Genomic DNA, 21611 nt, shown 5'->3' on the forward strand with positions numbered 1-21611 from the left:
AGATAAGCTCTGGACAAACCACGCCGACAACAAGAGTCATCCAGGATTCCCAATACCGTGTTTCCCATGCTGGCCCGGACCTACTTGCCCTGCTCCCCGAGCAGGTATTGGCTAACCCATCTCTTCATGAGCTCAATGGACTGCTCCTGGACCTTGACGACCTCGGGGTTGACCTTCATCTTGAGATTCGCCAGCCCCCTCGCGGTGAGGGCGTCGTCGGCATGCTCGGCGTTCTTGATGAGGAACACGGCGACATTGTCGGATGACTGGAGCGGGCCGCCGGGGCGGATCTCGCTCGACATGCCGGTGGCGCGCCAGGGGTCGAATTCACTATGGCAGGTTCAGTATGTCAGCTTCGATCGATGTCTTCATCGAGAGGGTCAATAGCCATGTACTGTCAACCACTCAAGGTAAGTAAGGTAGGTATCACTCGCCCGCTCGTCCAGATGACCCTCGTCGAGTTCCGCAGCCAGCCGCCGGTCCGGCTGTTGAGGCCGTCGGGTGTCTTGCCGTTGGAGCTGCCGTACCGCTGGCCGTTCTCGGGCGGGAAGTGCATCTCGCACTGGCGCTGCCAGTAGTGCGGGTCAATCCGGCGCGAGACGATGGACGGTGTGCCCTCGGGCGCGCCCGTCGCCCACGACGCCAGCGGCTCGTTGCACAGGAACCAGTACCAGGTCCGCCACGGGTTGCCGAGCGTGCGCGCCTCGAAGAATGGGTTTAGCAGGTCGTGCGTGTTGAGGCACCAGAGCGGGTCCTCTTGGCCCCAGACGTCGAAGTAGGTGCAAGCTACAGTGGGCAAAAGGACATGTGTCAATTATATGGATGATGGATTTGTGCGAGTGGATGGGTGGGGGGAGGAAAAGAAAAAGACAATACTTGAGTCGCGGAAGTTTATGCGGAAGTAGGCCGCGTAGGTCGCTACCGAGGCTGGAACGGTGCCGAGGACCTTGTTTTCCTCGGTTTCCTGGGAGCTGACGATGACATCGCACATCTCGAGGACGTCGCGGTAGCCTCCGGTCTCTTGCCAGTACCGGAATGGGGTTGCAATTGCACTAACAAGAGAGATCAGCACAAGAGGTCTCGGATATCAAAATGCACCAAGAACCTACTAGGCGAAGTCATCGTCGGCAATAGGGAAGGTCGCTCCAAAGAGTTGCTTCAAGGCGTCAACTTCTGTGCTGTTGACGGGAGATGCAAGCAAGAAGCTGTCGACAAACTCGACCACCTCGGTAAGCGCGAGACTGCAGCTCGTGTCCTTGCGGTAGCTGTCGATGCCTTTCCTGATGGTATCGTAGTAATACCAGTTGTCCGTGTTGGCTTCGACCGTGGCGCTGCTGAGGTGGTAGGCGTAGAAGACGCCAGGATGGAAGCGCTCAATCCAGCTCCCGAGCGTGGCCGAGTATGACGCTCCCCAATACAACCATGGCTGTGTCCCAGTCAGTCTTTTTTCTGGTCATTCTCGTAGTCATGCTGATTAAAACTTGCTGCCTTTGATGCTACACTTGACTTTTCCTCGTCGAATGGGAAGGCGACATTCTGGGCAAAGTTGACCATGTCTGCTGCGGCCTGCTCCATGTTCAAGTACTGGAGAGTCTCGGAGTCAAAGCCTTCATACGGGGACGATCCGCCGAAGTAACGATCTATTGTCTTTGCTTAGCAGGTAACCTTGTTCGGGCGGAAGTACCCACGCTCGACCACAACCGCGGCCGCTCCAAGAGCCTCGGCGTATGCGCCGGACAAGGTCGTGTTGCTCAAGTATGTGTATCCGCGGGCGGAGTTGATGGCCGTTGTGATGGGCGTTTCGCCGGGAGTCATGAGCACCACCTGCCAAAAGTTCAATGGAATGACAGGTAAGATGCTTGAAAATCTGAACCTTACCGGAGATCCGGGACCAACCCACCACTGAGGGTTGACACAGTACAACTGCTGCCATGTCCCCATGCTCCTGTTTTTGTGGTCTATTGGCTGCTCGAACCACTCACAGGTGGCACTTGCCCCAGCGGCACGGATAACAGCCAGAGCAGACTCGGAGGTGATGTCTTGGACACCTCTTAGGGCTGCTTTTGGCGCAACCCAAGGCGCAAAGGGAAGGACCGTGCCAGCGGGGATCTTCATGACGGCAATCTGTTGCAACGACGTGCAAGGAAGGGTAATAGCTCGGGTAGAGTAAGCAAACACTAGGCAGAGCAGTGTTTGGAAAACTTGATATATGGACACAGCTGGCTTATCAGTCAACCCGAGAGCACAGCAGCCCCTGACTCTGAAGTACCGAGTCAAAGGGATCGTTGTGGGTCAGCTGTATATTGTACGGATGAACGCTGGCTAAGTTCAAGCCGCCGCATGGGAAGGTGCCATGTCATAGACAGCTTCGTTTGTTCTAAGGCTAAATGAGCGAGCCTATGACAGGGTGGAATGAGAATGGCATCAAACATTATCTGACATCAATCAATGTGGACGGCAGAGGGTTGGCGCCGGTTCTTTTAGTACCATCAAGACCTCGTGCGGGGACCCGACACACTAAACAGATCCAGAATCAGGCCCCATGCTCTGCGGGACTTCTGTGCGGACGCGAAAGAGTGCTAGTGTTGTTGCCATCAGATGGATGATCAGACTTCCTTGGTTCAGCTGGTTGAAAGTGAAAGTACCAGCAGTGGGTGAGAGTTGGCATGTTAATTGCTTATTGAATGGTATGTTAGCTACATACCTAGTGTTTCACGTCTCAAGCCCCTTGTGACCGAACGTAACCAACAACATGTAGCGGGCCCCCAGAAAATCATGTTATGCACGGTAGAAAGCCACTTTTGACATTGCGATTCCTGGTAGAGCTGGATTCGGAGCTGCAGAACAGCCGATGCTCTGGGGGATTCACTGCGTCAGAGATATCAACTGCCGGCACGGGACTGGGGACCACCCAATGGACACCTCTAAGGTGCACCACCACGCCCACCCATCCCACCGACCGCCAACGCGGCCAACACCTCAGGCTTCATCTTGGGCAGAGGCCTGCCCCGCCCGCTTGGCCGCCCAACAAACTTGATCTCCGCCAGGTAAGCCAAATATCGGCCCACGTCCTCCCTACTGACGCTATACCCCGTGCTATCGTCGACCCCAGTCCACCTGTCAGCGTCCGCCTTCAGAACGGCGACGGCGTTCCGGTCGTCCATCTCGGGGGCGCGCGTGTTCGCCGGCAGGTCGTTCATGCAGAAGTGGTACAACGGCATGAGCGCATGCTGCTCCTGGTCCTTCTCAAGCGCGCCCGCCGACACAAACTTCTCGAGCTCCTCCTTCCACGCGTCGTAGCTCACTTCGGGCGTCGGATAACCGTAGTACTCCAAAATGGAAAGGTACTCGTTCATCCGGAGGCGGGGGTGGGCCGTGACATGCACGACGTGAACGCCGGTTGGAATCGGGTTCAACGCGGATGCGACGACGACGCGAGCGACGTGGTCGACGGGAACGGCGTTGACTGTGTTGATGATGCGAGGGCGGGCAGAAAGTTGGATGCAGCCCTTGAGCATACGGATGAGGAAATCGTCGACGTTGCAAACGCCAGTCTTTGAGTCGCCCAGGATGTAACCGGGTCTGACGACCGAGCCGACCAGGCCGCGCTTGCCAGCTTCCCGGACAAGCTGTTCGGAAACCCACTTGGTCTGGCCGTAGCCCGTGCCGAGACCGGTCCGGCTTCCACTCATGTCGTCATCTTCCATGATGGCACCCTGGCCAGTGCTCGTCTGTTTCTCCGACAATTGAATGTAGTAGTCCGTATCTAGGACGCTGGTGGAGCTGACAAAGGAGAATACCTTGGGCTTCCCTTCGTTGCAGAGCCTCATGGCGTCAATGGTTGAGAGCACGTTGGATGCCATCATATCTTGGTATCTCTTGACCCAGTGGACCATGGCACCGTTGTGAATCACGACGTCGACCTCTTGCGCGAGCTGCTGCCAGGTAGCGTCATCAATACCCAGCTGGGGCTTGGACAGGTCCCCCACGACGACGCTCAACCTACTTTTCCACTCGTCCTTCCACAGGCCGTAGCCCTGAAGCGACCTCTGAAGACGCGTAAAAGCGGCTGACGGCTCCTTGGCACCTCGTACATGGGCAACGAGCTTGACGCTCCGAGCAGTTCGCTCCAGAACATCGCGAACGAGGTAAGAACCCAGAAAGCCGGTCGCACCGGTGAGGAAGATAGTTAACTGCCCAGGTGAGGCGAGCGCCTCACCATCGGCAGACTGGTACTTCTCCGGCAACTGATGCAACAACTCGTCCAGAGATTTGGCGTAGGCGGCTTCGCCTGCTTCGGGCCCTACGGCAGTAGTATCGTTGTTCCGAATCTTGTCGACCTGGGCACTGAAGCCAGCGAGACTGGAGTGCTCGTAGAGCGTGCTGATCGGGACGTCGATGCCCAAGCTCTTGCGGACAGTCAGGAGGAATTGCTGGGCTAGCAGACTGTGGCCACCAAGGTCAAAGAATCCATCGTCCCTCTTGATGGTCTTCGGGTTCAGACCACGGATGATATCCGCCCAGAGCTGGGCCACCGTCCGCTCAGTCTCGGTGAGGGACTCCCAACTCTTTATGTCCTCCTCGGAGGCACCCTCTATCCTCTCAGCGACGTCGGGGAAGGGAAGGTTGGGCTTGTCAACCTTGCCGTTGGGGTTCAGCGGGAGCTTGTTGAGAACGATGTAGATGGTGGGTACGGCGTAGGTGGGCAGGCGAGTCTTCAAGTGATCGCGCACCTCGGTCTGCATTCGCCTGTACTTCTGCAAAAAGACGGTAACCGGACCCATTTCGACGCCCTCGTCTTCCACATCCGCCAGGCCTCGGTCGTGGAGCCAGCGCTGCCATTCCTTGAGCTCCGGGACGATGTAGCTGACGAGCGTGGGTTCCTCGTTCCGGTCTCTCCGTACCAGCGTCTTGCAATCGCGAATGAGAGCGTTTTGGCTCAAGTTGCTGTCAATGTCGTTCAACTCGATGCGGAAGCCACGAATCTTGACCTGGTCATCGGCACGACCGACACACTCAACGTCCCCTGATTCAAGGTACCGCCCTAGGTCTCCAGTGCGGTACAGTCTATCCCTTGGACCCTTGTAATACCGACGCCAGGGCTCGTTCTTATTGAGCTTCTGGTCAGCTTCGACCCACTTCTCGTTGTCGACGAACCAGTTCATCAGAAACTTCTGTTCGTTCAGCACTGGGTCGCCCAAATAACCCCTGAAATCCTTGCGTTAGCAGTGGAAGCGCAATCCTGGCAACCGGACTTACTCTGCAAGGCCAGCCGCCCGGACAAAAATCTCGCCAACCTCGCCAATCTTGCACATCTCTGTGCGGTTCTCCCTGTTGACGACGAGGAGCTGGACGCTCTGCATTCCCTTTCCAGCAGGGACGGTGTCCTTGAGCTTGTCCAGGTAGTCGGGGTCCCGCGCCCGGCTGGGAATCTCGTAGTAGCTGACAGCCCTCTGTGTCTCGGTCGTGCCATACATGTTGATAATGTTGGCGTTGACGGCCAGCCGTCGAAGGGCGCGGCAGTCTCTCGTGGTCAGAACGTCGCCGACAAAGAAGACGTGCTCCAGGCTTGGGAACTCTGCGGTAGCACCGCCGACAAGAATCTGACCCATGGCTGGGGTGAGGTGGGTGACGGTCGGCTTGTGCTCACGCATCCATTCGGCGAGCTTCTCGTGCTGGATATCTTCCCGGGAAGGGACCAGAAGCTGGGCGCCGAGGAACAGCGGTGTGAAGATGTCGCGCTGCACAGGGTCGTGTGCAATTCCTGACAGCAAGGTGTATCTGCTCTCGGAGGATAGGTTGAAGCGCTCAGCCATCCAACCAAAGTACTTGACCAAGCTGAAGTGGCGGCCCAGCACGCCCTTCGGCCGGCCCTCGCTACCAGATGTGAAGGAGAGTGTCGGATTCGAGTCGGGACCGACAACCACGTCAGGGGGAGAGGACGCGAGTTGCCTCACGCTTGCGAATATGTCCTGCCCGTCCACCTCGCCGCCATAGAGAATGCCGTCGTCGCGGAGCCTTAGGTCGGGAACATCGGTCTTGAGTTGTAGTTCATCGTCGATGTACTTCTGGACCACGGGGGCCAGGGGCCCGTTCTCGTCGGTGGCACGGCCGATTCTGAGCAGGGCGCGCGGCTGGGACACTTCGAGATAGATTTGTTGCCTCGCCGGAGGGTAGGCAGGGTCGAGAACGGTCATGGTTGCGCCGGAGGCCTAGATCAAGTCGTAAGAGTTAGTACATCCGGACAATCGCAGTGGAAGCCATGGCGGATGGCCGTGAAGCACTGTACCAGGATGCCCATCAGTGCCACAACCAGATCGACCGATCTGTGGGCCCAGATCATGACCACATCCCCATTGGTGACGCCGGCGTTGTGCAGGTACCATGCTAGCGTGTTGGAAGCCTCGTAGATCTGGCGATAGGTAAAACTCCTCTGGGGGGTGGTGGAGGACTTGGTCTCGACGACGCAGGTACGCTCGGGATGGGCTTCGGCCTGGGCCCGGAAGTGCTCCTGGATCGAGCCGACGTAGCCCGACCAGTCGAGGTCGACGGTGGGGTCCGGTAATTGAGCCATTGTTGCCGGCGAGCAAATTGCCAATGGTCCGGTCAAAATCTCTGAGCAGAATGGGGGTCAATGGACTTGGATCCGACTTAGAACTTGGAGATATTGCCCCGGAATTTTTCGAGTTCAAAGTGAGTCAAGAGCGAGAGCAAGGCTCCGACAACGGGACCTCAATTTCACTGAGTCCTGCTGCCCCTCCCCCGCACTCAAAATCCATTCTCGCTGAGAGCGCAGAATGCAGATCCCCCCTCCCGGCCTCCACCACCTGTTTAGATATACCCTTAACCCTTTTTACAGAGCATATAGAGCTATAAATTTACCGTACCGTAGTAATTAGGCACCAAAAGAATGGGTGACCACTCAATTGATGATGATGCTGCTATCCGTGTTCTTCCCAAGCAGTTACCCCCTCTTCCTGATCATGAGAATCCTAGTGCCAAGCCATTAGTCACCTCTGAACTGCCCTCCCTGACCACCTGCCAAATCCAACAGTCTCTCTCCAAATAAGTGGGGAGGATCTGGCATTCGGCGCTCACAGCGGCTGCTATCAATGAAAGCTTTGAGGGCCCTGTCATAAACATCGATGTTGAATTTCACAGTTGATTTTCCATGTCCAAGGCGTTGCCTTGGAACATTCCAAACTAGCAGACATGAGGAGTTAGTGAGAAGTCGTCTGTCTAGTCTCTGTTTCGGCCCCATCCACCGTGTGATCTGTCGCTGGAAGATGAATTTCACAGTTTTTTGTCCTTTTCACTCGAAGCAAGCAGCCACCGCGGTTCAGAAGACAGATGGCAGTGATGGAGCAGTCCCGGCATGGGAAACCCGCCTTTCCCGTTGACTTTCGAGCTGAGTTACCTTGGCCTTCCCGGCTCTCAGCGCTTCCCAACGCCATGCAAAGAAGTCCGGTTCCAGTTGATGCAACGCTCGGTGAGAAAGGGCTACGGTACTCTATACCTGACCGTCCTCAATGAGTCCATGCCGCTTCACGTGACGGATGTACGTGTACAAATGACTAATTTCAGACTTAGGCACTCATACTAGTAACGTCGAAGAGCATATTCGTTTCTTTCTCCGATAAAGATGATGGAAATGCTGCGAACCGTGACTCCGAATTCTTCGGCACAAGCCGAAAGGGATTGGCTCCGTCAATGCCCCACTTTAGCCCGATGCAACCAGATATGTGGGGCAGCCCGGTGCTTCCAACCGGAGCCCAGCGGTTCCGGTCAAGCCGGCACATCGGATGCAGGTCATTTCATGTCGTACAGCCTCCCATCCATGGTAACGCCGCCGTCCTGACATACCTTAGAGAGTGCAGCTCTGGCTTACAGATGCAATAAGGGCTAACAAGTAGCCTACTAGGTCATCTATCACTTCGAGCGCCGTTGAGATGCATCTTGCGGTTCCTACAGAACCAAACTATCTACCAACCTCGAACTTTTCTATTGCAAACAGGCAGTACTTTCTCAAAAGTTGAACTGTGAAATGTCACACCAAGATGTGCCATTGCATCTGATCGTCAAACACGGCGTTCTTTGATACACAAGTGTCGCTGTGCACAACCGGTGATCTGGCTCCATGCCAGTGGCCACGCCAGACATGCAAGCAAAGGAGCGCCATTCTCATCCCACTTCAATTTGGCCATGTGCCAGTGCTCAGCATCAGTGACCCCTGACAGTGCCACTGGTTCACCGGACACCACAATCAGGGATCAGATCTAGCCAGATGACAAGTCAGAGTCACATGGAGGCAACACCACCGCTTCACCTCTGGTTGCGCCAATTGCTTATATAATGTGGCCATCTTGCCCTCGAGCTCATCACTAAACCGCTCGACCGGGAATCAAGATTCTGCCCCCTACACTCGAGTCACATCTGCGGCCGTCTTGAAAAACTCCCTCACTTCAGGGGCGTCGCTTTCCTTCCTTTCCTTGCAATCATTTCACGCTATAATAATGCTTACGAGCGCGCATTTCTTCCGGCTTGTGCCAGTAGTATTCACAGTCTCTGCCCTCATCCTGGCGCTGCTGGCACTCTGCGCTGGCAACACACCCGGCGTCTTGGACACCTACGATATCATCACGGTACAGCACCGTCACCACTGCTATACTGACACCTGCCTGGCTAATGTACCACGTCTCTAGATTTACACCTCGGACCTCGGCAACAAAACCTACAGCAAGGCCTCGGAGAATACCTTCGCGCCTTCACGGACAACAACCACCGAGTGTGACAATGTAGGGGGTCTCTTGAGTCCGTTGTGCAGCAGCATGACTTCAGCGGCCTCCAGTGCTCTTTCTCCTCCGACCACCTCCACTAGCAAAGCAGGTGACGAGATCAACGACATCAACAACGGAATGGCCGACATGCCTGCCACGCCACCCCAAAAGCGCCATATCCGCGACTTTTACTCGATGTACGCCCTGACAGTCTGTGAAGGAGACTTCATGCCAAATGGCCGCCGTAACATCATTCAATGTCACCATTTCTTCTCCGAAAGTACGTCAATTCCGATAATCTCACATCGTTCATGTAGCTTATTGAGGATGCTAACACTGCCTCCCACCAGATGAGGCCTCAACAATCCCGTGCCTCATCGAAACAGCTCTGAACCTCGGCGGCCCAGGACAGAACCTTTCCCTCTTCAGCTTGGGATTCACTTATCCTTTGGAGTCAGCTCTCGACAGCCTCAACATGCTACTCAAAGCCGTCGGAGTCATCTTCAGCATTGGCATCGGTTTTGCAGGACTCTCCTTCCTATCCTCCATTCCGGCCGTCTCGCTCAAATCTGCCAGCAAAGGTATGGGCTATATGTGGTCAGTTTGGATCAACCTCGTCTTCGTTTCCGCGGCCCTGTTCTTCCTCATCCTTGGCGGGTTGATTGCTGCCATCGGGGCCAAGGTTGCCGAGAGGAAGGTGAACGACTTGGGCGTAGCTGCTGGGGTATTTGCGGTTGCTAGGACAAGCTGGGTCACGCTGGCGTGGGCGGGAATCGCCTTGATGGTTATGGCCCTGCTGTACTGGATCGGGAGGGCGGTGCATCTAAAAAAGGTGCAGCGGGAGGCGGACGAGGAAGAGCAGAAGGAGGCTTCGCCGCCGCCGAGCAGTCCGTCGATATACACTACGCCTCGGGACCATCCGCATTCTGTCAGCGCTCTCTCTGCCCCGGGGCTTCCCCCGCCATCGCAACCGCCGCTGTCGACGTCTTCAAGAAGGTAGAGACGCCGCTGGCAGAGGGATGACAATGAGGAACGGCCGTTCCATTTGCAAACGACGCTGGATGGACACGTTTTCTGCATCGTTGAAGGGATAATATGCGATGGGTTAGTAACATGGCGCCTGAAATACAACCGCGAGCTGGGTTCCGGCGGGTCTGACACTAGCAGACCGCAATTAGAGATGGCCAGGAACAGAAAACCCAACAGTCCAAAGCCTCCAGGATTATAAGATTCATTCACATCACTAACACAGAATCACAACCGCGAATTCACAAGATTAATACTCCCTTACCATTGGCATCCGCTGAGTTTGCGTGCCACATGTGCCTATGCACTGATGGGTTGCAGCATAGGCGGCAATGAGAATGATGATGGCCATGAAACGACAAATATTGAACAGCTCTCGCCCTCTTCCAAAACCCATTCTCGCTAGCGCTCTCACAAACGGTCAACTTACTTCCCGCTCCGACGAGTTTCATTCCTCCCCACCTCACTGGCACCCGTCCCGCTCGTAACCTTGATCCCCCAAGACCAATGCCCCTTAGGATCTTCAGCCAACCGCCTCATCGACTCGATATCCTTGGCCTGCGGGCCGACCTCCCTCTCCAGCGCGGCCATCGCCTCCGTCGCGAACACCCTCGCCCTCTCCTCGCTGCCAAACATGGAGTAGAGGAGCGCCGCCCGCGTGTACGTCGGCGCGAGGTACGCGTCGAGCCTCTCTGCCACGTACAGCTCGACCAGCTTGCCGCCCATCTCGGGCTTGACGCCTTTACCCCCCGGGTGGGCCATGAGCGTCTCGATCTCGTTCTCGAGGGCCTTGATCTGGCGGATGCGGTTGTCTGAGGCGCCGATCTCGAGCGGGGGCAGGGTGCACTGGCTGCAGGTGCAGTTGAAGCCCCATTCGTGGAGCTGTTTCTGGCGGTCGGCATGCAGCGTCTTGCCGTAGATGTAGCTGACGGTGAGTTCCTCGCCCGGGTGGATGTCTCGCACCGCGACGGTGGTGTGGGTGAAGTCGGTGATGCGGTAGTGGATGCTGGAGCCGTGTAAGTCAACCTAATTTATCAGGACCACTAGAACAATGCGAGGACTTACTTGGGCCGGCAGTCATGATTGATTTTGCTCACCTCGGGAAACAGTCCCAAGTGAGGGGAGTGCTTGCGGCTGCCGTCGAGAAAGATGCGGAAAGCGTTCTTCTCGGCCTTGTCGTACATGGTAGTGCCCACTTGCCGTAGGAAACGAGCTCGAGTTTCCTGGGGCAGCCGGTCAATGGCAGCTTGATACAACTCTTCTCGCACTCTGGGGTCTAGGTCGAGGTGCGGAGTGGACTGTATCGCGAGGACTGGATGACGCTGGAAGATGATCTCGCCTCTGTGGATGGTCCGATTGGCAAACAGCCCAGCCCCTTTTCCGGGCACCTCGGCCTCGTAGTACGCCGTCGGTTGAAGACCTGAAATGGAAGTAACTGGGGCCTTGGAAGCGAGATAGGCGATGCGGCTTGTCGTGATGAGGGACATGCCCTCGCCAAAGTTTGGGTTTGAGAAAAGGCAAAATTCTTGGAAGCACTTCTCCGGCCCCTTCCAGGAAGGTGGAAGCTTATAGTCGCTTGGAGGCTGATATCGTTGGTCAGATTTCTTCCATAGGCCCGGAGTGTCATCTTTGAAGCTGGTTTGGCGTTGACGCTTGGCTTGGGGCGCTGAGCAAACGAGTTGGGCCTCGCGAACCAGAGGGCTCCGTGAGCAGCTCGTCGCCTTTTCGATGTTTTCCTGAAAAGCGTTCGTAAGTCCTGCTACGAATAGTCCGATAATCAAAGGAAATGTCTGCATCTTGGATTAATCGCTCGGTGTGCTATTCATGGTTGAGGAGAAGAATCCAGGCCGGCGAGATCAAAACACATGTTCAAAATCATACTGCCTTGATACTTACTGCCCATATCACGCCGTCTCAGGCATGTCGATCCTCTTGACTGGAATATGGCCAATGGCTGAACTGACATTTGCCTAAATGATATCGGTTCTCTGTGCGGCGATGCCAAGTCACAAAGATTAATCATCGGAGGGACAGCCTCCAGACATTATAGCCTGCGAGACATATCAGCGTTCGGAAGCCCCAAACTGTGTACATATACGTTACCTTGACGATCCGGCAATAGCAACCATTGACTCACCTGGCCAGTGAACCAGGATTTCTGAGGTGGATGAGCTTGGAGAGGAGCCCAGTCGGTCCTACACGCCATGCCCACCTCCCATACACGACAGCTACAAGCTAGCGATGGCCGGCACAGCGTCTCTATTGTATATGACCTCCGTATGAAAGTCCCGGGTACCCAATATCGGTGCTTTATCTCTCGCCCGGCGCGCAAGTGGTATTCCAGCAGCCACCATCCTCCGCCGAGTGATTCAGATTCGAGATCCCATCCGTAAGACGCGCCTCCGAACTTTCCACGAGCTCGATAAGACAGAAGGGACCTTCCAGCTGTGCCAGGCTCCAACTCGCCTTAATCGTCCTCGTCCCCTTCCTCCCTGCTCATCTTCCCGCCGCCCTCACCCAACAAACCCAACAACACGCTGCGGCGACTCCGCCAGAGAAAGCACACGGCCTTCCTCTCCGCCTATGCCTTCACCTTCATGATCGACGTCGGCATAGGCAGCCTGGCGCCCGCCATTCGTGTCATGTCGCAGGAGTGAGACAAGTCCATGACCCAGACAAGTGGTGTGTGGGTATCTGAATAGGGGGTTGAGTTGGCGGTGGTATAAGTGGGTTGCGGGCGGTCCTGACCGGCATCGACTTCATCACAATGCTGTTGTTTGTGCCCGAAACAAGTTCCTACCGCGACGAGAACCAGAGAGGCAGTCACCCGAGATCGGAAGCTGTGTCGTCGTCGTCGAGGGAAAACGTGGATGGCGCCAGGAGTTTTGAGAAGCAAGCTACCAGGGCCGCGGAAGGCGAGTTAGCACATGTCCCGTCTTCAACGGTAAGAAGAAATCGCAGCGACTGGAGCTCAGGTTGTAGTCAGGATGGCCGCACACACGAACTTGTCAGGAAGGCAGTGTGGCCATTCTCCATGTTCGCCTTCCCCTGCGTCGCCTATTCACCTCTCGGACAAGCCGTGCCACTCGCTTTGATGGTCGGTCAACGTCCTCAAACTCGTTCGCCCTCCAGACACCGCCATACAACGGACGTCCATCCCCCGGCTTCATCGCCAACGTGGCAGGTAAGTATGCTGGCGGCTGACTGGTCGATGTGTTCAGCGGTTGGAGGACCAGACGCTTGTTAATCAGTGTGTGTATGAGCCAGAAAACCGGTTGCACCTATGCGTCCTGTGACTATTCGATCTGGAGGAAAACATATCATGTGCGAGTATGGTGTGGATAGAAAATCATACTGCCTGTGAATTCTGATGCGCTGATGCTTGTTAAGGTGAGCTGTCTCCCGCCACGTCTTTATCTTTGCGAATCGGATCAGGGTCCAAAACACCGTGGCGTTCGAATCATGGCATCATCATACCATGGGCCAACAAACGTCAGCTTAGTTCTTGTCTTGGCGAGCAAGCGAGCATCTATGTTGCGGCTAGCGGCGCGTCATCCGTTGACCAAGCATGTAGTCTGGTCGGCGCTTCGGAAAGAAGGTACTGAATAAATGATACGAGACTGCTCGAGCACATCATGAACAGTCAACGGTTCATCAGAGCCTGAAACTCCAAGTCGAAAACCAAATGCTGAGCGAGAGCAGAGCTCGGGGACATGGATCAGGAAGGCTGAAGCAGATCAGCGACAAGCGCTTAAAGTGGGGTCCAAGGCCGTCAAACCCTGTCCCAAAGATCTTGTCTCCGCAGGGCTGAGAATCTGATGGAGGGGCGGCCCACATAAAAGTCGCGAGCCAGTTCAGTTATCGCTGCCACAACCAAGTGTCATCCAAAACTTTCGAACCCCATTTTACCTTGTCGCATTGCAAATTCAATCTTGCGTCTGCCAGGAAATTCTGGCATATCCACAAACTACACGCCTATTGCCGTGGTCGTAACGCAATTAGCCATGGCGAGCACCAAGATGGCGGATGACTCCGCCAAGCTCCAGATTCTCAAAGACGCCCTGTACGAGGAAATCAGGCAACACGGCTCCGAGACGCGACTATTCACACAAAGGGACCTCCTCGATCTCAACATCATCCCCAACAACGATCTTCTGCTCCTTGTACGCGTCGTCCAGGGGCTCACCGATGATAAGCTCCTGGTCGGCACAACAAACCACCATGCCGGGCTCGCATGGAGATGGCGCAGCAGGGAGGAGGCGAAGAAGTAAGCCTCCCGATTTAATGCTCTGTAGCTGGAACAAGAATACTGACCGCTCGCGCCATAGGTACACCTCCTTGCCCAACGACGAGACGGTCATGGTTTACTCGATCATCGACGAGGCCGGTGCCGACGGCATCTGGAACCGGACGATCAAGAATAAGCTCAACATGCACGAGGCGGTAGTCAAGAACTGTATCAAGTTTCTCGAATCGAAGGGCTACATTGCGAGCATGAAAAATGTCGAGCACCCGAACAAGAAAATGTACATCAAGGCGACCCTTCGCCCCTCTGAGCGCGCAACAGGCGGCCCATGGTTCACCGACGGCGAACTCGACACGGCATTCATCAGCGAGCTCGAGGGCATCGTGTTCGAGTACATCAAGACGAGGAGCGCATACCGGAGTTCTCAAGTACAGCCTACTGCGTTTTCCTCAGGGGGAACTGCCAAACCCCCCAAAAAGGGCGCCGTCACCGCAGACAGCACAACCGCCCGCGGCACAAAACGCTCTGCAACCGATATCTCCACCGACGACACCTCAGCCCCCGCACGCGGCGGCAGCGCCAAAAGCCGCCACGTCTTTCTCCCCATGCCCGCAGGTTACAGGCACTACCCCACGGTCGCCGAGATCGCCAAATTCATCCACGACACAGGGATAACCAACAACACGACGCTCGGCGAAGCCGACATCCAGCAGCTTGTCGACGTGCTCACCTACGACGGGCTGATCGAGCCGGTTCGCGTGGGCCGGCGGCGCGGGTACCGCGTGACGCGCGCCATGAAGCAGGATACGGTGCCTTTCCAGAAGCGGGCAAAGGAGCGCGAGGCTGGCATCGGGCTGGACCAGCCGCTCGCGCCGGGGCCGGAACCGCTCAGCAACGGGCTGACCGAAGCCCCCTGCGGGCGGTGTCCCGTATTTGAGCTGTGTGAAGAAGGAGGGCCTGTCAGTCCGAGCAATTGCGTTTACTTTTTGCAGTGGTTGGACGTCGAAGATTTACCAAAGGCCGTTGCGCCCAATGTGGCTCTCCCCCCATGAAGGTGCCTGAGCCAGCGAGCATGGAGGGGGATTTTTCGTGTGGTCAGAAACCTCGATTATACCCAACCCTGTACTCTTAGATCATCAACCCGGTTCTGCGTGGCTTAGAGTTCCGCGTCTGAATTGGATCCTGCGCCCTCATGGAGAAATCCAGAGACATCACATGAACTTTGCAACTGGAGACGATCGGATATAGAGTGACGTATGGAACCCAACCTTGAACTTTCTGGGCTAGAAAGCCTAGGGCCTTCGATAATAACTACACGAATGCCGCGATTGACCTTGTTCTTGAAGCTTTCAAACCTGGCATTTCCCTGGTACGCTTAGGCCTCGGCCATGCCGCTGTCAACGATGACGGGCTTCTTGTCCCCGATCTGCTTCTTGACGACCGCATCGTCGGTGGCCTCCAGACCCTTGACAACCTTGAACGACTCGGCGTCAGCGACCTCGCCGAAGACGACGTGGCGTCCATCGAGCCACGAAGTGACGACGGTAGTGATGAAGAATTGGGAGCCGTTGCTGCGGTTGGGGAAGACAGGTCAGCTCATAACTCACTGAAGGTGCGTGGAGTGTCTGGGAAACCTTACGTGTTGGGGCCGGCGTTGGCCATAGACAGGAGACCGGGCTTGTCGTGCTTCAACTTGAAGTTCTCATCGGCAAACTTCTCGCCGTAGATGGACTTGCCGCCGGTGCCGTTGCCACGGGTGAAGTCACCACCCTGGATCATGAAATCCTTGATGATGCGGTGAAACGTAGAGTTCCTGAAGCCGAAGCCCTTCTCGTGGGTGCAGAGCGCCCTGAAGTTCTCGGCGGTCTTGGGCACAACGTCATCGTAAAGGGTCAGATTGATGCGGCCTTGCTGCTCTGCGTGAATGCGTTAGCTAACTGGCCAAATGCATACTCCAGGGTGATATGACGCGAGGCTAGTGGCCTGCTGGTCCGGTTTCCTGACCTGTCTTGGTCGAGGTGCACAGAGAGGGATTGCAGAGAGCAGAGACGGAGAGAGACAGGGATCAAAGGAATTCCAAACTAGAATTCAAGCCGAGAAAGTATGGTAAGAAGGCACGAGGTTGCAATCACTCACCCTTGATCTCGTTCGTGGGCCGGTTGTTCTCGTCGAGAACAGGGCCTACCCACTTGACATCGAGGAAGCTGAGTTACCATGGTCAGTATAGACTTCGGACGTGTCTGGGCGGAGCGTCTGGAAACTCACACTTTAGACATGTCGGCGGCGGATGCGGAGAAGGCTCTGACAGATATTCTGATGTTGAATTGGAGAGACGGGAAAGAGGCCGAAGTGAATTGGCCAGATGGAAGATTGCGAAGGAGAGAGGAAGGTCGGACGAGAGACGAGCAATGGCGGGGTAGGAGGGGTCGAAACATTTTCCGATCTGAATGGGAAGTGGGTTAGTGTTAAGTAAAGCCAATCAGATCAACAGAAGCGTGTGGATGAGGAGGCGTGGGGCAGGCATAGCTCCTTCCTGTAAGAAGTGAGGGGCCATGATCGAATGAGGTCGTGATGAAGCTCCCAGATGTGGGGGGTCGAGAAGCTGAGCACTTGAAAGTCGTTGTCCACCTGAGGAGTGACGGCAGCGAAAGCTTCAAAGCAGTCTCTGCCAGCAGCCCAAGAGAATGGCGGTTGCCAGATTCTTGCAAGCAATTGTGTTGAGAGAGAGTGAATTCTCCAGGCCAAAGGCCTCCAGTCAAGCAACGCCAGCAGCGTGTTTGCGGTAAGGCGACGCCCACTTGAGCTGGCCCTGCAGAGAATCTGAATCGAGAGAGCTGTGTCTGAGGGGCTGCACTGGAAAGAGCAGGCCAAGCGGAACCTTGCCCATCGTCTATTGGGCACGGCTTGGCCGGCCTTGGCCTCCCCCCAATGGAGAGAGGAAGGATGCAGCGTTTGTGAAGCTCTCGGCTCTTCCACGCAGTAACCTGCGGGGGTAATTCATGGTGAACAGAGACGGGGGGACCAGGATCCGGCGATGTCTTCAGGATTTCAAGCCATGGCTTGTGATTGACGGTCGATTGTCGTTACATAGTCGGCGGCTTGTGGTCCAGTTCAGGGCGTGGAAGGTAAGGAGGTATGAATACGTGTGTTTGGAAGAGCTCCAATGACACATGCAGGTGAACCTGGGAGCTCCAGTTCCAGCTGCAGCTCAGCTCAGAGAGATAGAAGCAGGAGAAGAAAGAAATAGGAAACATGAGAAAAGACACGCACCGTTACAGACTGAGACCCTAGATTAGGTATAATACAGATTGAATACAGTTGGATGAAAGGCAAATCGGCATGCTGATGTTGATGATGAAGGTAAGTCCTCCGGAGCAGACGGGAGTCCGAGTTCTCAAATTTTGTTGCCGCTCAAAAGCCTAATGCCCCTGTTAGGAATACGAAATGAAAATTTCATGTTATTGCGAAATTCCGTCGAATTTCGAAATATTTTCAATTAAGCCCCTCAAAAAACTTAGTTAGCGAATTGGAAATATAACGTTAAGTCTCATTGCTAATAATATAGAAGTATAATTAGTGCCTTCCTTAGCTTAACTATTTATTAGTAGAATATTAAGTGCCTAACTATATAGAGCTCTAACCCTAGCCCTCTATTGCTTCGCCTACTGAAATAGGTATGGCTAGCGGAAATACCATTTGACATTTCACACCCAATGTCATTTTCCATGATCAGACAAATTTCCGAGACTTCCCATTTCCTAGCCCCTGTACGGTCGGTTTATGCCTTGAACCTCAGGCTGAAATGCCTTCTTGATCACCGGTTCCACAAAGAATGGGCCTTGGCGTTTTGGGAAATCGCAAGGTGTCGCCGGTGAGTGCCCATCCCTCCAAGTCGCCCGAATCGTCAAACCGCGACAAAACTTGCCGCCTCGACCAGAAGCCTTGGAGCCATTGTCCGCGCTACAGTAGGGCCCTGCACTTACTCTTGTATTATCCTAGGGCGTTTGGCGCCGCGATTTTCCACGATGGACCTGAACAACATCAAGAAGCAGGTGTCGAATCTGACCCTGTATGATATCAAGGCCGGTGTTCGGAAGGTGCAAAATGGTATGTGGCATGCCACGCGCGGCTGTACTCTGCTCCGTTTGTTGACTTTTCGTATTAGCCGTCATGAACTACACCGAGATGGAGGCAAAGGTCGGTGGACACTGCTTGAGCCGATCGAGGCGCAACGCCCAGAGACTGAGATCTGCCAGGTCCGCGAAGCCACAAACAACGAGCCATGGGGCGCATCCTCGACGCAGATGCAGGAGATTGCCGACGGCACTTTCAACTAGTACGTATCCTACCGGAGCCAGATCCAGCGAGGATGAAGTGTAACCAGTACTGCTCTTAGCCAAACCCTGAACGAGATCATGCCGATGATCTACCGGCGCTTCACGGAGAAGTCGGCCGAGGAATGGCGACAAATTTACAAGGCACTTCAACTACTCGAGTACCTGATTAAGCACGGCTCCGAGCGCGTTATTGACGATGCTCGATCTCATATCACCCTCCTCAAGATGCTGCGCCAATTCCATTATATCGACCAGAACGGCAAGGATCAGGGCGTCAATGTCCGCCACCGTGCCAAGGAACTGGCCGAACTCCTGAGCGACGTGGAGCGTATCCGTGCGGAGCGTAAGAAAGCGCGCGCCAATAAGGGGAAGTTCACGGCCATGCAGGGCGGTGGCGGCTTTGGCAGCTCGAGCCGCTATGGCGGATTCGGAAGCGATTCAGGCTACGGCGGCGGCGCCGGCAGCAGTTCTACGTACGGCGGCTTCTCCGGCGGTGTGTACGGTGATGGAGGTGGCTTCGGAGGCCAATCTGACGAATACCGTGGGACTCAGTCATCGCGCGCGGACAAATTTGAAGAATATGACGAGTTTGACGAAGGGGAGCGGCCTTCAGCTTCAATTGCCGCGGCGAAGACGCGAGGCACCACCGAGCGTGCGAGGGCGAAACAGACCACCGAGCAGCCGAAGAAGAAAGAGCCTGAGGTGGATCTTTTTGATTTCGCCGAGCCTGCCGCATCGGCTTCGCCCGCAGCAGCCACTATGGCTTCTGGGCTCGCCTCTCTCGGCGGTACCACCAACGACGACGACGAGTTCGATGATTTCCAGTCCGCCACGCCGGCTCCTCAGACTGCAGTCCTTCCAACGTCTCTACCACCACCTATTACGTCAGCTGCGCCTGGAATGCCGTTGGCGGCACCCAAGCCTGTGTCTGCACCACAGCAAGCAAACCTCAGCGGTATGGTCGCTATGTCGTCCATCTCCCCGCCGCCAAGTTCCACCTCCAGTCCGGCCGGCAACTTTTCGGCATTCTCCACACCGCTCACCGCGAGCACGCTCTCACCGGCTGCGCAGGCGCCCAAGCCTGCCGGATACCAGGCGGCAGCGCCCAATTACTTTTCATCAGTGCAACAGCCTGCTGCTTCATCCACGCTCGGTGGTGCTAAAGCCACCAGCGGCCCTGCGAGTGCCAAGCCGGTCGCGGGCGGTGACGCGTTTGGCGCCTTGTGGTCTCAGGCTAGCGTCGGCATCAAGAAGAATACGCAGACCGGGCCAGGCCCCGCCATAAACCAGCTTGCGAAGGAGAAGAGCAGCGCCGGTATCTGGGGCGCCCCTGCGCCATCAACCACGAACACTTCCGGAACTGGAAGCAAGCCTTTGGGCAATGGCTTGGATGACTTGCTCGGCTAGGTTCTCCCCGTCTTCAGCGTCAATCTCCCTGGTTTACTGTGGCTGCCGGCCGGGGGAGGAAAACATAGCAGGGTTGAAGGTGGTTATGATGCGTCTCGTTTTGGTTGTAGGTCATTTAGGCGAAATGCTGTTCTCGTGAGATGTTGAGCAGCATGTAGGAGTAGAGGCGTACGGGATAAAACAAATTCTAAGGTTGGACGTCATCTTTTGCACTTCGTTCTTTTCTCTTATTGACTATCCAGTGTGCTGGGGCCCCAAGTTTCCGGCCGCGACGGGTTGCGCCGCAGACACGCCGCATAGTGACTGGACCACTCAGAAGCAAGGATGGGGTTGGTGTGCGTTGACCTTGATTGTCATAAAACCGTGGCCGTTATTGACGGCCGCCGATCGAACCGGCCCAGGCCAAATGCCGAACATGCCCCACTTCCCCGGCCGAATCTCCGGCCGGTTCCGGGTAATGGGCCGGGGCAGGCTCCAGACACCCCTCAAACGACAGATCAGGATGACGCACCGGAGTGCCATACTTCGTCCGATATTCGAACTTCCCCCCATGATGTAGTTCCAGCACCGCGTAGACATCTGGAGCGTTTGATCAACATGGCCATCGCCGTCGCCCATGGGGCCACGCTAGGTCATGCCTGTTAGCAATTTCAGGAAACCGGACATTGAAAATTGGATGCTATGTCTGATCATCGCTGACTGGTTTAGCTTCAATAGCCACCGCCTCCCTGTTGACGTTTTCTTCTCCAACTCCCCTGCGATTCATCTTTTCCTCCCGGCAACTAAAACATGCTATAAACCAACTCCAGTACACTCAAGGGACACAACACCTCTGTTTCAGTACTCGAGCGTAAACACCGATATTTCCTCGCCATGCCAGTCGTCGTTCGCGACACACTCTCCCTTCGGCCCCAAGGCTTTTACGGCTATGCCTTCCTCACAGCGCGCGTGGCCCAGACCGTTGTCCTCGTCGTCATCACAGGTTTGGCGGGCCAATTGATCGCCAACACAGCCCGTGACCGTCAAGCATCATCAGGCAGCCTTGTCGTCATCGTGGTCTTTGTAAGCTCTTTGTTCCTCCAACCCAATGTGAGCAAATAATTGATCTAGTGTGAGGAAGACCAGCGCATCCTTGGTCTGGGCCCTCTTCTCCTGGACCGGTTACAGCAGGCGGTACCTCCCCTACGTGGGGACATTGTCCATTGATCTGCTTCTCCTGATCCCCTTGGTGGTCATCAGCACCATCCTAGGTCTTCCGTTGGCAGACGCAAACTGTGCAGATGTGGCGCCAAACGGTAGACTTGAGGTCACCGTGCCGCCCGGCAAATCCGTCGGACGGATTGTCTTTTTGAGCGATGGGAGAGCGGCGTGCTTCAGGCTGTTTACAGTCTGGGGGTTGTTGATTGCCGCGTGTGCTTTATTTGCGCTCAGCGCGTTGTCGGTGGCGTTCCTGCAGCTGGGGGAGCGGCAGCTGAGGAAGGCGGTCTTTGCCGTGAGAGAAGAACCGGCTCGTGGAGATCGGAGGTTATATGGCCAAAGAATGAGCGAATCCAGTGGGCGGTTTGCATCGACGCTGACGCCAGATTCCGGGAGCGGAAGGCTAGGTGTGGCCGACTTCACTCGCTCAGCAACACCTTCGAGACCCAGCATTGCTGAGGACCGCCTTAACCTCAACCGGCCCATCACGATCGCCCCGACGAGGTCAGGAAATGGAGCGCTTGAAGGGAGCTTGGTTTATGACAACCCACCTGGCCAACCGGCGGCGGCAAGGATGCCGCCGCAGCGCCCGGACTATGGGTTTTAGGCGCCGGCTTATCG

The 21611-nt window shown here is 55.7% G+C and overlaps 10 protein-coding genes across 10 annotated transcripts; 6 read left to right on the forward strand and 4 right to left on the reverse strand.

Annotated features, from left to right (window-relative positions):
- Window positions 1-80: 80 nt before the first annotated feature.
- Window positions 81-2172, reverse strand: N657DRAFT_660587 (uncharacterized protein; the record flags this gene model as incomplete). The annotated part of the gene is made up of 7 exons (XM_062795054.1): window positions 1879-2172; window positions 1689-1824; window positions 1486-1640; window positions 1110-1426; window positions 877-1052; window positions 435-786; window positions 81-330 (listed from the first exon to the last, which is right to left on the reverse strand). Exons 1-7 carry the CDS (start codon window positions 2113-2115, stop codon window positions 81-83), a joined length of 1623 nt encoding a protein of 540 aa, XP_062652905.1. The 5' UTR covers window positions 2116-2172.
- Window positions 2173-2660: 488 nt separating this feature from the next.
- N657DRAFT_668203 (large subunit of L-aminoadipate-semialdehyde dehydrogenase) lies at window positions 2661-6939 on the reverse strand. Its single transcript, XM_062795440.1, has 3 exons — window positions 6290-6939; window positions 5260-6212; window positions 2661-5208 (listed from the first exon to the last, which is right to left on the reverse strand). Exons 1-3 carry the CDS (start codon window positions 6572-6574, stop codon window positions 2925-2927), a joined length of 3522 nt encoding a protein of 1173 aa, XP_062652906.1. The 5' UTR covers window positions 6575-6939; the 3' UTR covers window positions 2661-2924.
- A 283-nt stretch (window positions 6940-7222) lies between these two features.
- Window positions 7223-8278, forward strand: N657DRAFT_56663 (uncharacterized protein). The gene is made up of 3 exons (XM_062788440.1): window positions 7223-7489; window positions 7591-7840; window positions 7922-8278. Exons 1-3 carry the CDS (start codon window positions 7376-7378, stop codon window positions 8041-8043), a joined length of 486 nt encoding a protein of 161 aa, XP_062652907.1. The 5' UTR covers window positions 7223-7375; the 3' UTR covers window positions 8044-8278.
- A 235-nt stretch (window positions 8279-8513) lies between these two features.
- On the forward strand, window positions 8514-9777 carry N657DRAFT_676803 (uncharacterized protein; the record flags this gene model as incomplete). Its single annotated transcript, XM_062795926.1, has 3 exons — window positions 8514-8642; window positions 8703-9057; window positions 9128-9777. The coding sequence occupies 3 exons, from the start codon at window positions 8514-8516 to the stop codon at window positions 9775-9777; spliced, it is 1134 nt and encodes a 377-aa protein (XP_062652908.1).
- A 238-nt stretch (window positions 9778-10015) lies between these two features.
- On the reverse strand, window positions 10016-12015 carry N657DRAFT_686521 (SET domain-containing protein). The gene is made up of 2 exons (XM_062796837.1): window positions 10869-12015; window positions 10016-10809 (listed from the first exon to the last, which is right to left on the reverse strand). The coding sequence occupies exons 1-2, from the start codon at window positions 11597-11599 to the stop codon at window positions 10230-10232; spliced, it is 1311 nt and encodes a 436-aa protein (XP_062652909.1). The 5' UTR covers window positions 11600-12015; the 3' UTR covers window positions 10016-10229.
- A 1414-nt stretch (window positions 12016-13429) lies between these two features.
- Window positions 13430-15269, forward strand: N657DRAFT_56398 (DNA-directed RNA polymerase III-like protein). The gene is made up of 2 exons (XM_062788251.1): window positions 13430-14070; window positions 14132-15269. Exons 1-2 carry the CDS (start codon window positions 13808-13810, stop codon window positions 15099-15101), a joined length of 1233 nt encoding a protein of 410 aa, XP_062652910.1. The 5' UTR covers window positions 13430-13807; the 3' UTR covers window positions 15102-15269.
- Window positions 15270-15424: 155 nt separating this feature from the next.
- Window positions 15425-16484, reverse strand: N657DRAFT_652625 (uncharacterized protein; the record flags this gene model as incomplete). Its single annotated transcript, XM_062794319.1, has 4 exons — window positions 15425-15620; window positions 15689-15965; window positions 16186-16253; window positions 16315-16484. The coding sequence occupies 4 exons, from the start codon at window positions 16482-16484 to the stop codon at window positions 15425-15427; spliced, it is 711 nt and encodes a 236-aa protein (XP_062652911.1).
- Window positions 16485-17846: 1362 nt separating this feature from the next.
- Window positions 17847-20000, forward strand: N657DRAFT_586822 (ENTH-domain-containing protein). The gene is made up of 4 exons (XM_062789807.1): window positions 17847-18156; window positions 18215-18246; window positions 18306-18385; window positions 18446-20000. The coding sequence occupies exons 1-4, from the start codon at window positions 18075-18077 to the stop codon at window positions 19791-19793; spliced, it is 1542 nt and encodes a 513-aa protein (XP_062652912.1). The 5' UTR covers window positions 17847-18074; the 3' UTR covers window positions 19794-20000.
- On the forward strand, window positions 19956-20552 carry N657DRAFT_56899 (uncharacterized protein). The gene has a single exon (XM_062788631.1). The coding sequence runs from the start codon at window positions 20118-20120 to the stop codon at window positions 20436-20438; it is 321 nt and encodes a 106-aa protein (XP_062652913.1). The 5' UTR covers window positions 19956-20117; the 3' UTR covers window positions 20439-20552.
- An 18-nt stretch (window positions 20553-20570) lies between these two features.
- Window positions 20571-21597, forward strand: N657DRAFT_686525 (uncharacterized protein; the record flags this gene model as incomplete). Its single annotated transcript, XM_062796838.1, has 2 exons — window positions 20571-20855; window positions 20914-21597. Exons 1-2 carry the CDS (start codon window positions 20667-20669, stop codon window positions 21595-21597), a joined length of 873 nt encoding a protein of 290 aa, XP_062652914.1. The 5' UTR covers window positions 20571-20666.
- Window positions 21598-21611: the final 14 nt, after the last annotated feature.

This window comes from Parathielavia appendiculata, assembly GCF_033297405.1.
Source record: "Parathielavia appendiculata strain CBS 731.68 unplaced genomic scaffold N657scaffold_1, whole genome shotgun sequence".
NCBI lineage: Eukaryota > Fungi > Ascomycota > Sordariomycetes > Sordariales > Chaetomiaceae > Parathielavia > Parathielavia appendiculata.